The 16523-nt window shown below is 48.8% G+C and overlaps 1 protein-coding gene across 4 annotated transcripts in view; it reads left to right on the plus strand.

Annotated features, from left to right (window-relative positions):
• Positions 1 to 6168: 6168 nt before the first annotated feature.
• The window catches only part of LOC130606857 (uncharacterized), a 79744-nt gene continuing 69389 nt past the window's right edge, over positions 6169 to 16523 (plus strand). For 2 of the 4 annotated variants that reach the window (XM_057423440.1, XM_057423439.1), the window contains exons 1-7: positions 10443 to 10480; positions 11146 to 12219; positions 13143 to 13208; positions 14193 to 14293; positions 14871 to 14935; positions 15497 to 15648; positions 15728 to 15880. In XM_057423440.1, the coding sequence (XP_057279423.1) occupies positions 10450 to 10480; positions 11146 to 12219; positions 13143 to 13208; positions 14193 to 14293; positions 14871 to 14935; positions 15497 to 15648; positions 15728 to 15880 (1642 nt within the window). In that variant the 5' untranslated portion in view covers positions 10443 to 10449. Of the gene's footprint in view, positions 6455 to 6846; positions 6887 to 10442; positions 10481 to 11145; positions 12220 to 13142; positions 13209 to 14192; positions 14294 to 14870; positions 14936 to 15496; positions 15649 to 15727; positions 15881 to 16523 lie in introns of those variants that run through there. The other 2 variants (XM_057423442.1, XM_057423441.1) reach the window with 2 other exon arrangements.

The raw sequence follows: 16523 nt of genomic DNA on the forward strand, positions 1-16523 counted from the left end.
AGTCATCCTGAGAGTGTGGGGCAGGGGCTATTCATCAGCTTGCTATGCACCACTGCGCTGGCATCACACCACCACCTTTCTGAGGCCAGGCTAGGCTGTTTTGGGGCAGAAGGGAGCCAGGCTGGGGAAGTCCTCAAGGCTCTGGGCTTTCCCCATGTTGGTGACAGCAATGCAGAGACACGAGGCTGCATTTTCCCCTCACTGACGAACTCCCCAGATGTGGTAGGAGCCAGCATAGATCAAGCTGGGTGGAGAGCACTCATTTTTGTTAGTGGCTGTTGAAATGTGGTTGCAGCAGAGGAAATGAGCCCCAGTTTGGCTGTTGCCAGCATCTGCTTTTGTGCTGTTGCTGCTACTTGAGCCTAAACGGCTGCAGACAGGCATGCACAAGAGAGGATGGACCCATCCAGCGGAGCAGCTGCCCAGGGAGGATGGTGGCCCTTAGGGATGGCGATTTGGATGGAAAGCTCCTCCAGCTCCATCGCCATCCCAGAAAACACCGGACAGGTCCCTTCTGCTGCTTAGGGTGGCTGAAAACAACAATTACCAGCAGAATAACAACCACTGCTGCCTCCCTGGGGCTCACTGCTCCCAAGCGGTTCAATTAGCCCTCACTCTCATAAAGCAGGAAGAATAACACCGCTGTTAACCCAGCTGCATCGTTTCTATTTTGATTTCTTCCCAGCAAAGCATCACACAGGATGGTGGCAAAAGGAAGGGATGCAGGCGCTCATCCTAACAACAGCAGCCCCTCTGTGCAGGTCCCTGTAGGTTTGGAGGTGATTTTTCACCACGGCTGCTGGGAAACGCAGCCCAGTGGTGGCTTTTTGTGCCCAGCCAGCATGCAAATAAAGATATGAGTCATAAAATGGCTTTGGTCTCCCTGTTTCGGACAGTCGTTATTGATTATTTTTAGCTGTAGAAGGGGGCAGGGAGGAACGAGCTGGGACAGGGCTCCCTGCTGCTGTTCCAGGGGATTTGTTAGGTTTGCAGCTGACTGTTGAGAGATTAATAGACAAACCCCAACCAGTTCGGTATTGTGTGCTCTTTATTTTTAATATAAATCAGTTCTGCAGTGGTTTGCAGGACACAAAGCTGCCTGCAGCCTGGGTTTCCTCACACCAGAATGAACGGCCTGGCCGGGCACGTGGTTTCAATGGCCAGGGCATCATTGCTGTGGGGTTTTGTTCTGCCTTTTCTTCCTCCTGCTGCTCGGGACGCACAGAGGTGGGATCTGTTCTGGGAATGGGATGTGCGTGCCCATGTCCAGCTGGATGTGAGCCCTTAAAAGTCCTCCAGAACTGGTCCTCCCAAGGCAGCCCTGGCTTGGGAACCTCCTGGGGTCAAAGAGACAGCCACCAGCCCTCTTGCTCTCCACCATCCCCATGGCAGAAGGGCCATGTCTGCCCTGCTAGGAGAGGCTGGGTGACAAAAATCCTACTGGGCTGGGTGCAGGGAAGATGCTCTGATCCTGCCAGATGTTGCTTCTGGCATCTCTCTTGTTCGAGCCCCAAGTCTCCTCTCCACAGTCACCAAGCAGAAAGTGCTGTTGCTGGGGAGATGCTGAGACATTGCTGTAGACACATAGGCTCAGTTAACCTGCTTTCCCAATGGAAAGCTGGCCTTGGGAGCTATAAGCAGGAAAATAACTCCTTTGATTTTAGAGAATAGTTCATCAGAGTGGTGCTGAATTAAATGTGTGAAAAAAAAAAATCAGGCTGAGTACAATGAAGTAGCAGCTCACACACTGTATGAACAGGGTGCATGAGCTTCTCAATTTGAAGTATATTTTGTTGAAAACCATTTCTGCAGGTATTTATTTCCATCACCTGTTAAAATGTTGTCGTGGTTTAAACCCAGTCAGGTAATTCGTTCGCTCATTTCCCCCCCTTTCTTGCCCTCCCCCTGCTCTCGGAGGGACGGAGAGGAGAATCAAAAGAATGCAACTCCCACGGGTTGAGATAAGAACAGTTTAGTAACTAAGGTATAACACAAATCACTACTGCTACCACCAGTGATAATAATGATAAAGGAAATAACAAGGGAAGAGAATACAACATCTCACCACCCGCTGACCGATAACTCGCCCCCCAAGCCCGACCAAGCTCCAACCGATACCTCCTCCAACCCTGCAGTCTCCCATGTGTTCTGGAGAACAGCTCCTTTGCCATCATAGAATCCCAGAATGGTTTGGGTTGGAAGGGACCTTAAAGCTCACCCAGTTCCAACCCTCTGCCATGGGCAGGGTCACCTTCCACTAGAGCAGGTTGCTGCAAGCCCCGTCCAACCTGGCCTTGAACACTGCCAGGGATGGGGCAGCCACAGCTTCTCTGGGCAACCTGTGCCAGGGCCTCACCACCCTGATAGTGAAGCCCAGAGAAAAATCACTTTAGCCCTCCCATGGTACACATCTTCATACACAAATCTTGTGTGTGATTTATGCTGTTAGTCTGTAAAAATCCCACAAAAGTGAAGTCTGAACTGTACATAGTTTTATTAATAGTATTACAGTTCACCATCAAGTTGGGTAAAACACTCTCCATGATAAACTGGACTGTGATGGCATCACTCATTTAGACATCCCCAAGCATAGTCCAGAGGATTAACAGCCAAATCAATGAAAAGCAGTCTGTGATTGAGGAAAGCCAACTCTGTATATAAGGAAAACATCAGGTCCTGAGAAATACCTTACCTTTAATACATCTAAAAGTATAATTGCATTCTTGTCCCCAACAGACCTAAAATCAATCTGGCTAACAAGTGACACAAAGAAATGGGAATTAAACTGATGCTTATCTCCAGCAACTAAATACAGGGGTCTCATTCTACATAATGCATATATAAATAATAGAGTGGCCCCTGCAAGCACAGCACTCTCAGCTCACTCAGAGGGATGGAGCCATTAAGATGGGCACCCAGGACACATCCCCCAGTATTTAGCTGGATGTCTTGCTGAGCTCTAAAGGATAGCACAAGTTTGTAAACCTGCTAAAAATAGAGCTTATCAGCGATGTCACCAATATTCTCAACTTTGATTAAAATGTTGGGTTTTAAAACATCCCTTTGTTTCAGACCTAAGTTATTTCTAGTTAGCAAGGGGATAAGTGAAATCTTAATTTCTTGCCTCCCTTTAGCTCTTCCCATTTGCTCTGGTGCATAACAGAACTATAGAATCATAGACTGGTTTGGATTGGAAAGGACCTTAAGATCATCCAGTTCCAAACCCCTGCCATGGACAGGGACACCTTCCACTAGAGCAGGTTGCTCCAAGCCCCATCCAACCTGGCCTTGAACACTGCCAGGGAAGGGGCAGCCACAGCTTCCTCGGGTGACAACTTTGATTTTAAAAAGAGAATAAAACCCACTATTGCCCAGTATGATTTTCGCTCTCTTTTCATGCAGCAATGCAATCACTAGGGGGAGGCAGATGGTAAATTTATCTATCCTAAGCTCTCAGCCTATTTATGTTGCCTTATAAACAACGGCAGAACAGTTGTAAGTAGGAGCTCCTCATACTCTGTGCTGCCTGGGGGGGGGGGGGAAATCTGAGCACTTGCTGAAGTCAGCTTGATTTTGGTGCCGCTTTGATGGACTTGCCCGCACCGGTGCTCCCCAAGGTGGCTGTGTGCCCTGCAGTGGCAATGGGCAGCCAAGGTGCCTCAGCAGCTTCAGAGCTGCCTGGCTGCTGAGGGTCATGTTGGGTCCATTGGCTCATCCTGGGAGAGATTCACCCTCATCCCGATAAACTGGAAGCACAGGGGCTGGTAGAGAATCTGAAAACACAATTTTTGGCCTCAATGTGCAGAGTTTGTGCAACCTGGCGTGGGCCATTGTGAACATGCCAACGTGCTTACCTCCAACAGACACGCTCAGCCCAGGCATCCCCAAAATAAACAAGAAAATCAGCAACGGCTGAGCATAAGGGTTTAGTCAAAAGGGCCAAACATCCTAATGGACAATTTATGTTTTTATGGAAACACCCACAGTAAAACAAACAAAAGAAAGAGCTACCGAACTGTCATGTTCCAGCGGGATGGGGAGGAGAATCGGAAAAAAAGGTAGAAATTCATGGGTTGAGACATAAACAGTTTAATAATTGAAATAAAAGCAAAACATAATAATCATACAATAATAACAATCATAATTATGAAATAGAGGGAGAGAGGAAGGAATAAACCTTGCCTCCCCAAAAAAACATAAGTGATGCCCAGTACTATTGCGTAACACCGACTGACCAATACCCAGCTTGACCTGAGCTGCAATTAGTCCCTTCCCTCTAACTCCCCCCCAGTTTATATACTGGGCATGATGTCTGTGGTGTGGAATACCCCTTTGGCTAGTCTGGGTCAGGTCCTGTCTCTGCTTCCTCCCGGCTTCTTGTGCACTGGCAGAGCATGGGACTGAACAGTCCTTGATCAGGGTTAAGTGCTACTGAGCAACAACTAAAACATCAGTGTGTTATCAGCATTATTGTCATACTAAAGCCAAAACACAGCCCTGCACCAGCAATCAGGACACTAACAAACAACCTCCACCTCCAAGCTAAAATTCCTCACTTAAATGCTTACATATCATCAGAAAACTTGCCTTTACCACTTATTTCACCATTTCCGCTCCACCATCTGCTAAGCTAAAATGAAGCAAACGCTTCTGTTCTCCTTGTGAGCCGGATGATACTTCAGGGATCTCCCTGCTTCACAGCAGGGCATCCAGGATGCTTATCACAAGGAGGAGCTGGGGAACTACAGGTTTGTCAGCCTCACCTCAGTGCCAGGGAAGGTTAGGGAGCAGATCACCTCGAGTGCCATTACATGGCATGTACAGGACAATCCTGCTGTAGTGAGAATGGAGCGAGGTGTGGGTTGGTCTCTTCTCCCAAGTGACAAGCAATGGAATGAGAGAAAACAGCCTCAGGCTGTGCTAAGGGAAACTCAGACTGGGTATTAGGAACACTTTCTTCCCCAAGAGAGTTGTCAAGCACTGGAACAGGCTGCCCAGGGAAGTGGTTGAGTCACCATCCCTGGAGATGTAGAGATGCAGCCCTTAGTGACATGGTTTAGTGGTGGGCTTGTCAATGTTAGGTTAACAGTTAGACTTGGTGATATGATTCTATCTATGATTCTATCTATCTTAACAGTCTTTTACAACCTAAATGATTCTATGAACCTACGGTAAGCATGGAGCAGGGTTTGCAGGTCTGTCCATACCTGTTTTACAGTAAGAAAGATTTGGGGTCTCTTTGGATGTGTAGTTACAGACAATTGGCCGTGGAAGGAGGTTTGTGCTGCTGCAAGAATTACAGCTTCTCACTGTTTTTTTGGCCAGTGACACCACACATGGGATGTGTGGAAAAGCTTAAAAACAGGGAGCTGGGATGCAGTTGCTTGCACCAACACTGCTGCAAACTCCAGGCTGGGGGGATGATCTGACACGCTGCTTGTTTCAACCCACAAAAAAATGGGTGTATTTGTCCCAGAACATCCATCAGCCTGTCAAGCTGTGATGACTTAGAAGAAAAAGAAGGATTTTGGTTTTTATTTTGCTAAATGGTGATTGACATTTTAAAAGGAATATTGTCAAAGCCGCATGTCAACCTGCCTAATTGCCTTATCTGCGTGGCCCCTAATGACAAGTTAGACAATTACAGCTGAAAGAATTTTAAGCACCTAATAATTTATACTTCATCACCTGGGCTATTTGCTTTCCACACTTCACTAAGTATAGACTAGGAGAGGAGCTGCTTGTGTTTCAGGGCAGTTTCACCTGTTTCACTCAGTCCTGCATCAGAACGGTGCAGCCTTAGGGGAAATCTCAGCCTTCAGCAGAAGCTGGTTAAAATGTTTTGATGAAAACATTAACTTTTACATTGGGGTTGTTTTTTTCCCTCCAGTAACTGAATCTTTCATTTTTTTCTTAAGAGAACAAGCAGCTTGGGCTCTGCTTCTGGGTCAGGTCAGGGTATCAGCATCACTTTAACTTCAGTTTATAGCGTTGTGCATTATAAATAGATAACACCTTCCCACCAAAACACCCAGCAAAGGAACGCTGGACAGTGAATTGAAAGAGCAGGCCTGTCCCTAATGAGTGAAAGCTGGCCTCATTTCATTGATTAGCTAATTGCTATCACAGGGGTAGCAGGGCAGTATATGAGTGAGTGGGCTCCCGGGCTGGTTCTTTTGCTGCAGGGATGTGTTTTGGAGAGGGGCTGGGAAAGTTGGTGATCCCACATTTATGTTGCCTGGGGGGTTACTTTAGGGAGAGAGAGGTTTTCTTTATTTCATTTGGGCTCATTTTGATGTTGTGTCTCTGATAAACCTCTGCCATGAAGCCTTTACCTTCCCTGATGCTTTTGGCCCTGCTCCTGGTACCTTGGGCCTGGGGGCTGGCTGCTGGCAGGCAGGTTCCTGGGGCGATGCTGAGGTCCCCCTGTAATGCTGCTGGTGCTGTCCGAGGGGTGAGTGATGGGAAGCAGGGACTCAGTTCCCTGCAGGGAGATCCCTCCCTTGGTTTGGCATCCTGCCTACTTACAAATTCTTCTCTCCTCTCTATGACCCCTATGGAGTAAAGCACAGCTGGACTTTGCTTGCTGTGTTTTGGGAGTGGTTTTGTATTGGTTGTGGTCTAATAGCATAAATCAGGTAATGCTTTTGGAGGTGGGAATATTTATTATCACATAGAAAAAGTGGGGTGGCCTAGGGGCTTGGTCCAAAGGCAAAACTCCAAGCTACCAGGACATGGTGGATTTTGTCCTCCCTTCACATTGGGCTTAGGTTGGGATCTCTCTGAGCAGCATTACAAGCATGGGCAGTGGTACTCGGGTTTGTTATAAGACTCTTCTCTTTATAGGTATGTGGATCCCCCCGGGAGTATCAGAAGGTTAAACCAGGTGAGGTAATTCTCAGACCAACTTTTTTTCTAAGCCTAAGTCCTCCCCAAAACTTGCTGGGTACCTTCAAGCCATGGTGTGGAAAACCAGGAGCAAAAACGTGGCCCTGAGGTGGAATGGAGAGGGAGGAGATGTGGTTGCTACCCAGTGCTGGGGGAGGGAAAAATCAGTGTTAGTGTGGGAGATAACATGTGCTGCTATCTTGTGGCTGCCAAACCCCTACTGCAGAGCAGGATCCTGGAGGCAGGAGCAATGTGCAGCAGTAAATCACTGTTAGGCAGCAATTAAAACAAGGAGTAAAAGTTCAGCCCAAACTTTAATTGTGCTCCTGTAGGGTAAACCTATCACTGGCTCGTGGCTCTTCTAGCTTTGAGATAGTGGTTTTGGAATATACCATATCACTTCCTGCCCAAGGGAAGGTGTTTCCCACTTTGAGGGCTGAATTAGCAATAGTGAGATGCTAACGTTGCTCATCCTGCTGGGGGTCTGAGGGCCTCTTGTTTGGCTGAACCCTTTAAGCAAAGGGGTTGAAAGCTCCTTAGGGAGCTCTATACACAGCTCAGCAGTGTATAGACAACAAATAGTGCCTCTGTGCCAAAACCAAAGGTAACAGCACACTCGTTGCTTGTGTAACTCATTCAGATGTGGCAATTCCTTAAGCCTTTAGCTTTGATCCCTAAATAATCCGACCCTGGAGATGGAAACCTGCCTCCCTGCAAGCAGTACTAACCGCATGGATGCGCTGGGACCTCTGCTCCTGCATGGCCACATCAGGGGATACTTAAAGGATGAGTGTGCCCTGCTCTGGGGTGGTAGCAGTGGGGGTACAGCCTGGCTCTCTGTGGGGCAAGAGGTGGTGGTGGCCAGGGCTTCCCCAGCTTCTGAGTATGCTGGAGCAGTAGATACAGGTGGGGCAAGCAGTGATGGGGAGGAGGTTTGGGGTAGGTTGCTGGCAGGCATGGATGGAAACAGTCCCTCAGGCTGGAAAGGATGGCAGTTTTAGGTGCACCCCAGGCTCATGTGTTGGTGCATGCCCAGGTGACCTCCCCGCTTTGACCCCAGGACCTGACATGGGATTTCTTGTGTGTTGTTCTGCTGATGCATTTCCATGTTTCCCAGACGGAAGCAGGAGGTAGCAAAATGGGGAGATAAGGGACCTTGAAAATACTTTGTGGAAGGAAGGAATAGTGATTCCGGGAAGTGGAGATGGAGAAAAACTTGAGGTTGTTGCTTCTTGTCTTCCAGGGTCAGAGTCTCCTTGGATATTGACATATGTGCCTATAAGGAGCTGCCACAGAGTCCTGAAGGGCAAGTATGGGGAGTTTTCTCCTCCAGTGTACCATGCTGATTCCCCCATAAACTTTTGGTGCAACTGGACAATCTGGGCAGGCACCAGACAGCATATAATAATTTATATTCAGGGCTTTGTCTCTGAGGAGGGTTGCAACAGAAATGAGGACAAAATCCTATTTGAAGGCGTTTCTTCACTGGTGGCAAACGGCGTGGTTTATGCTTGCTGGAAAAAGGAGACGCATGCTTTTGCCACCTTTGCCCAGGCTGTCCATGTCGTGTTGCTGAAGAGGCACTTGCCAAACCACAGAGATGCACTATTTAAAGCGAAGTACTACACCTTCCAAGACCAGGAAGGTGAATCCTCCTCTAAAGATGATGTGATTTCTGAATCTCCTGCTCCAAAGCTTCCAAAGGAAGATAATGTTTTTCAGTCTGGCCTGCCTGAAAACCTGAGAGATGCGCTGGGCTCTAGAACCACACATAGCACCATGAGCCTTGGCAAGACCACTGTGCTAAGCAGTGCATTGATGCCCGGAAGAGGGATCACTTTGGATGCTACAGCTGTGGGAAGTCTGAGATGCTGCAAGGAAGCTCAAGGCAGAGGAACACCTGAGGGCATTGTCCCCACTGCAGCACAGGATACCTGGGGGCAGAGTCTCCCTGTGAGCGGGGACATCACCATGGGGTTTGATTATACCCACAGGCCTTCAAGCATGCTTTTGGAAACAACTTTGCTTGGTGCCTTGCAGGTAAAGGAGCCTTTTCTGCAGCCAGCAGGTGTGGGTCTGGAGAGCAGGCAGTCTGCCCTGCACCCTACCCTGGGGCCAAAAGATGTGGGAGACCTACAGTTTACTATTAAGCCAACATGCACGGGCTTGGCTGCCCTCTCACAGTCTTTGTCCCCTGGCAGAAGAGAAAGCAAAGATAGCACAGATACCACCATGTACCGACGGGTCAGTGCAGTCAGCTTAGAGAAGGCTGAAAGCCATCCTCAGTTGAGTGTCCCAACTGATGGCGCTGTGAGCAGTGATGCCGATGGCCTTGCAAAGGGCCTGATGCCCAGTCTGAGTAGCCCATATGAAGTGGTAAACAGGGACCACTCACATCTGCTACCTGAGAGAAGCCAAGGATGCCAAAGCAGTTTAAGGGGCTTGTCCATGACCCAATATGTGCTAGGAACAGCTGGCCTCCAACATACAAAACATGTGGATATTTCTCCCCTGGAAAGTTTTAGGGGAATTGTCAGGGAAGAAACAGCACTGCACCCCACAGTACCATGGGATATCCTGCAAGAGCATCCTCATCTGCATGGCCAGAGCAGTCACATCCTGAAGACGTCCGCTACAGACCCTGGGAGCCTCCTCCAAAATGCCCAAGCACACATTGGTCCCGCTGCTGAGAAAGCTCATGTGTCTTCCTTTGCTGTACAAAGCTGCCACCACCAAAGCGACAGAGCTGCACAGCCAGGGCTGGTTGTACCCCATTTGCCAATGGGGCTGGAGCATTCTCCCGCAGCCATGTCCACCATAGGGACAGAAGCAACCCCTGCGCTGGTGGTCTCCTGCACAGCTCCAGTCCTTGCAGACTTTGGCTCTACTGATTTAATTCCTGAAGTTCCTTTTGCTCCAGAGCCTGTGTCCAAGCTGCTCTTCTCTCCACCAACTGCTTTGCATTCGGACCCTGTCAGTCTCAGGCAAAGGGTGGGCATCTCACAGGCTAGCCCAGGAGAACAGGAGATGCTCTCCCCTTCACCACCTCGCCACCCACCAGTAGCCTCCGAACTGGGCACAGATGAGTCCAGCAGGCACCTCAGCCCTGGGATGCCAAAGCTGGTGCTGGGGGAGGCGGGTAGCCAGCAAGCAGAAACTTCAGCTTCTATGGCCTTGATGGACAGGGGTCCTTCCCCAGCCTCTGTCACTGTCCCAAGGCCTGATGTGGGGCTTCCTCAGCCTGAGGACCATGCGAGCAGTGGCTATGGGGTGGCACCAGCTTCCCTACCTGGTGCCTGGGAAGCAAGGAGAGCAGAGAACGTGATGCCTGTGCGTTGTCAGGGCATGGCTGGTAATGACAAACTGGCTTCTGCCTCCATCCTCAGGGGAGTTAAAGTGCAGAAAACCATAGAAGCTCCTCAAGGGCATGCAGAGGAGGGGAGGAATGCCTCCTCCAGCACCACTCCTGCACACCCTGCTCCTTCCGTAGCCCCGAGGGGAGAAACACTGTCAAGAGGCCAAAAGCCACAGGAGCCCTCCGATGCATCTGGAAACAGTCGGATGCCAGGAGGACAGCAAGAGAAACATGCTGGTAGGTCTCACAGTACTTTGTATCTTGGCATAAGCCATCTTTAGAAGGCAGGAGAACTTGGTGGGGGCAAGGATGAGGCTGTGTCTTTCGCCTGCAGTCCCTCCCTGGCAGTCATTACCTGCTGTCTGCCCGCTGTCATGGGCAGAACAGACTAGGGGATATTGGTTTAATTTGTTACCATGCAAATCAGAGCAACAAGAAATAAAACCAAATCTTTAAACCTCTTCCCCCACCACTCCCTTCTTCCCAGCCTCAACTTCACTCCCGAATTCCTCCCCCAGCATCAGGACAGGGAATGGGGGTTGCAGTCAGTTCAGCACATGTTGACTCCTTCCTTGCCATGGAAACCCAATATAGGAAGATTTCCAGCAAGTGGTCTTTTGGCCAAACCTCTGTGGGAAGCAAACCCACATAATTCCAGCTGCTGGAGGCTGGATGGGCTGTGAGGGGCCAGACCCTTGCAGAGCAGCTGGGGTCCAGGTTCAGCTCTGATTGTGGAGCTGAGATGTGGCTCCAGGGGCTACAACTATAGAAATCTTGCACTGAGAGAGGGTCTGAAGTGGGGCTTTTTCTGTGTTAACTTGCAGCACCCTGTATGTGTGATAGCCATATCCTGGTGCACACAGTAGCTGCTGACCATGTCTCTCTTCTGTTTCATGTGTCAGAGCTTGGACCTCCCTGGACAATGGAGTACTTCCCCATCAGGAGCTGCCACCTTGTCTTTCAGAACAGGTCTGGGATGTTCTACCTGCCGCTGCATTCTGACATTAAAACCAACATCTGGTGTAACTGGACCATCTGGGCAGGTCCCCAGAAGCACATTGTCATCTATGTCCAGGGGTTCCATGGGAGTGATGGCTGCGGCAAGAACCATGACAAGATCATCTTCCAGGGCATCTCATCGAGTGTGGAAACCAAAGTGGTGTATGCCTGTCAAAGCCGAGGCACCCTGATCTTTGCTACGCAAGCTGCTGCAGTCCATGTGCTGTTTCTGTCAGGGAGTGGTTCCCCAAGGCATGAATACAGATCTTTTAAAGGACAGTATTATGTGTTCAGAGACTCTGAAACCATGGGCTCTTCAAATGACACCATAGCTACCAGAGAGTCCATCCAGGAGACCTCTAAGAAAGAGGGCTGGAAGACAGCAGTGACAAAAGGTCGATTGCCCATGCTGAGAGCCTCTGCAAGCCCATCAGCTATACCTGTTGGTGGCAGGACCCAGCCTGAGCTTGTGAGCACAAATGGAGAGACCCAACACTCTCCTGTTCTTATGGAAGATGCTCAGTATGGTGCTAACCTCAGTGAGTATGATCAGGTGTGGGATGAAACCAAGCTGCAAAGGAGCCTTGAGGATAGTGGCACTGAGGGCAGAGAAACTGAAGCTGACATGCTGGTGGAGCAAGCTCCATCTGGGCAAGGTGCTGGGTGTAAAGCTGAGCCATCCGCTTTGGAGGCTGCAAAGCGGGATGTAGAGTCGGTGTCTGCTCCAGTCACCACAGCAGGTGCCCCTTCCTCAGAGGTGCCCAGCAGCAGTGCAGGTCTCCTTGCCAAACCATCTAGCCTGGATCAGGCCAGCAGCAGCCTGTCAGATGGAGTGGCTGCTGCTGCACATCTCACACAGACACCAGTGCTGGAAGAGCCACTGCTAGACACAAGTACAAAACCTCCTCTCTACCCCTCTCCTGGTGTGAATGCTGGAGATACGGTGTCTCTGGGAGAAAGCACGGAAGAGTTCTTTGGTAAGGTGTTTTTTGGGTTATTTGTGGCTGAACTGGCGCCTGACACTGTGCAGTATCTGTCTCCAGTGATGCAGTGCTCTCATAACATGGCTGTTGCCTTCAGCTGGTCCATGTGATATCACTGACTCCTTCTATATCCAAGAAAGGTAGTACTTGAGAAGACGTAGGATTATTTGTTGTAATTTGGGCATCTATGGGATGATGCTCCTCTTAACAGAGACAGGCTAGTTTCCAGCCCAAGTGCTTTGAGGAGCCAGCCTCTCAGCTGTGACTTTATAACCAAAGCAGACTGTGGCTGCTCATTTTGGTTTTAAACAGCTCTGGCTTGCATTGATTCCTATGGCTGTAGCCTATGGCACAGTGGTCCTAGCTATGACAAATGAGTTTGAGCTCTGGAAGTTGGGGGGTGAAGGGGGGGAAGGCTTTTGTCTCCTAAGAAAGTTTGATGGTAGACTTCTTCACAGAAATATTTAGCCACCCATACCTACTAATTTCTGTCTGAAGGTAGAATAGGTTCTCAATTGGTCTTTCCTCCCCTCCAAACTGCTCTTGTAGATGTGGAGGAGTTTATTTAGCTCTTTTGAAGTTGCTGGCATTTAATACACAAGCTGCTTTGCTTCATCAGTGTCCAAGGCAGCTCTGTTGGTTGTAGGAGCTTTGGTGTGGCTTCACAGGGATAATGTTTCATTCACCTTCAGGAGCAGACGTTAGGTTTATTGGGATCACATCTTCCAAAAAGCACTTCCTACTGTACAGTACATGTTATTTAGAGCTTGATGTTTAATTTCAGCAGAAAGAATACAGGGAGAAGCTGGCACATGGCACTCTTGTTGCAAAGTGATACATACCTTATGTACTTCCCCCCACACACCCTTACCAATACACTGAGGTTAGCAGCCTGATTCTTTTCCTTGCTCTGACAGATCTGGCTTCTGCCCTGGCATCTCTGGAGAACAGCACAGCACTGCAATCCCAGCACCATCCCGGAGGTGAGCAATGCAGAGTTATGCATGTCTTAAAACCCTGCCCTAAGCTCAGTGCTGATTGGTGTGGTGCATGGATGTCACCTCTCCTTAGGTTTAGAAACCAGTGCAGGGTGATTCTGAGTCATTGAAGATTTTAAGATATCACTGCAATCCCACGGTTGTGCTTTGGCCACCTTGAATGTACCCTGGAGAAACCCCAGCTCACGTGCTAAACCTGGTATAAATGTTGGCTTGTTTGAGTTCAAGCTTTCCTCATTGGCTGGTTAAAGGACATTTTTCTACGGTGAATGAGCCTCAATTGCTCCAATACACTCCAATAGGTGTCTCATGACTACCTGGATCAGAAACCTGCAGCTCTTTCTGCTCCTCAGGCCAGGGAGAGAAGCAAAACCCCTTTATGGGAACATTAGCAACTGAGCAGCATAGTACTGGGCTTATTTGGCAGAGCAAGCCACAGAAATAGCTTGCAAAAAGGAGTCAATACAGAAGGAGCCTGAGGATTGAACAGGAGAAATATTGCTGAATAAATAGGCTTTAAACAGCAGACCTGGCAAATCTGTGCCAGCCTGGATTCAGTCAGACCACAGCAGTTTATCTAAGCTGATCCCAGATACAGGTGAGAAATCGCATTTTAGACTCTATCAGAAATTACAGTGATTCCTTTGAGAAGGATACTAGCTGAAGAAATGTGAATGTGATTGGATATACATTAATGCTCTGAACTTTTCTCAATACTTTTTGGTATTCAATTAAAGGTCAGTTCTAGTATTCATCACTGAGCATTACCTAAGGTTTCCTTTCACCTAGTACTCAACAACTTGTTCTACCTGAAGCACAGCCTCTGACAATACCCACGTGGCACTGACTTACACAAGCACGTCCTTGTGGAGCTATTCTGCTTGTGTCCGTTTAAAGGACTAACTCATTTAAGGAGCCTGTTAGTGTTATACGGACTTAAACATGCTAGGATCTTGTGTCTTCTGGTAGATGTGCTGTTTGAAGTAACTATTGAAATCAAACCCAAGGACTGGATTCCTCATGGTGGAAGTGAGCTCCAAAAGGGTCTTCTTGAACCTATGAAGAGCTATGTAAGTCTGGGTGTGAGGAAGGAGAGAAAAACAAATGTGATATCCTAAATCTTCAACTAGAAGAGACCATGCTGTGCCCTTTATTACAGGGATTTTCTGTCAAAGCCATGTGATGAACCAGCATCTGAGGCCAATGCTGATGCCCTGGCAGGTTGCCTGGCTGGTGTTAGCTGCAGCCCCTTCATAGCGTTGTGCCATTGCAAGGTGGTGGAGAAGCACTGCAGAGACAGGGTTATAACCAGTGGAGGGCTGGAACTCGCCTCTGATAATGGGGCAGCTTGAGGCCAAAGCCTAAATATGTTAGCACCCAAACTCTTACCTGGGACTACTATTGCCCTTCTTTTTTCCCAAATGACCTTGTGTGTTGTGGAGGTTGAGCTGAAGCTAAGCAGATGGGAACAGTTAGTATTCTCCTTAGAGAAAAGGCTCAGAGCAGTGCGCTATGGGACATCTAACGCATCCCATATGGCTTGTGAAGGGGAAGAGCAAGGCAGGGGGGTAGACTGAGAAAAACTGTTTACTGCCATTCTCCTGCCCATCAAACATCAAATCAGCACTGGTGTCTGTTCCTTTGCAGATCCAGGAGAACCTGAAACTTCCTGCTAACAGAGTCAATGAACTAAAGCTAAAGGAAATCAAAAGGTAGGGCTACTGCTCTGCTGATGGCTTGGCAGCTATAACCTGACTGCTATAACCTGCAATATTGCTTAGGTAGTATTGCTTAGGCTTGGCTCCTGATTCTCCTTCCCCTTGCAGAGATCCAGGCTTGCTCCTCTCCTGTGGGCTGTAACTTCTCCTGAAAGTAGGAAAAAAAAATCATTTTCTAGAGGAAAGATGATGAAAAATAATGTTTAGTGTTGGCTAGTATCTTTATACATTTAAGAGGGATTTAAACTCTGGGGAAGATGAGGATCTTCACACCTGCCATGGTGCTATCAGTTTCCACGCTTTGTTGAGGCTGACCTGGGGCTGCAGATTGCCATTACAAATTGCTTTATGCAAACAGCTAATCACTTCAGCCTAGCTCCGAGTGAGGACCATTACCATGCTTTCCTTTATGCCTTGGTCCAAGTGCAAAGCCGCCTCTTGTCACAAATCATCTTTGCAAGAGCCTGCAGCACCATGATCTAATACAAGTAGGTAGAAGATCTAAATGGGCTTTCATAGCTGGGCCTGGTGGTGATGTTTTCCTCCTGCCTGCAGGACGAGCGATGCCAACCTGCTGCTCACCTTCTGGCTGCATCTGAAGCCGGAGGACAGGAACATGTCTCTGCTCCTGCACTCCCAGCTGGAGGACCTACTTGGCTCCTCAGCAGGAGCAGAGTATCTGCACCTTGTTTCACTGTTCGTTGAAGGTGGGTGTTTCACTTCGCTGGGGTAAACCTTTTTATGCCAAACCTGACTCGACTTACAGCACCTATTCCCCTGTTACAGATGTGAATGAGTGCAGTGCTGGGGTTGGACTCTGCGGGGAGGAGGCAGAGTGCTTCAATGGTGTGGGCACGTACCTCTGCCGCTGCAAGAAGGACTATGAAGATCATTCCCCCACCAAGTCTGGCACCCTCTGCGTCCCTGCTGCACAATCAGGTAGAGGACAAAGTAGCAGCTCTGCTTTCTCCTGCAGCTGGGTGCTTTTCTTGTGTGTGTGTGTGTAACTTGTGCAGCATCACTCTTGCCACATGCAGCCTGGAGCAAGCACCTAAGGATAAGGGGCTCTCTCTGTGACTGTGCCTCTGCTAATGTGTTTTGCATGTGATGCTTAAAAATGGCACTGCTACTGGAGTGGTGGCTTTAGATGTCCATGCCTGGTATGGGAAGGATATATAATATCTTTGCAAGGCAGTTCCTAGCTGTTGGTCCCCTTATGCCTCCTCCCTCAGCTTTAGGAGTTCTTCCTTAGCAGTTCTGCTCAGATATGAGCAGACTGGGAGGCAAATGTGATCCTTTCAGAAAGTAAGAGGAGGGTGGAAAAGTGAAGCTTAGGCAGCATAGGTACCTAAGTTAGAAGGAGAGCCTTGTACTCAAAGGAGAAATGGCCTTTCCCAGGCTCCAAAGGCATCGGCTTTCAGAGGTCAGCCGAGATAAGCCTCCAAGGAGCAACCTGCATCACTTAACTGTGTCAGGTTAAAGTCTTGCTGCTTGTTGGGTGTAATTCAGTGTGAGATCTGTGCTCCCAAGAGCTCTCCTGAGTGTGCCTGGACATTTAAGGGAGTGCTGTCACTTTTGGGTT

This window comes from Pezoporus wallicus, unplaced genomic scaffold, assembly GCF_028554395.1.
Source record: "Pezoporus wallicus isolate ANWC-B61680 ecotype Strahan unplaced genomic scaffold, APGP_CSIRO_Pwel_v1 contig_4191, whole genome shotgun sequence".
NCBI classification, from domain to species: Eukaryota; Metazoa; Chordata; class Aves; order Psittaciformes; family Psittacidae; genus Pezoporus; species Pezoporus wallicus.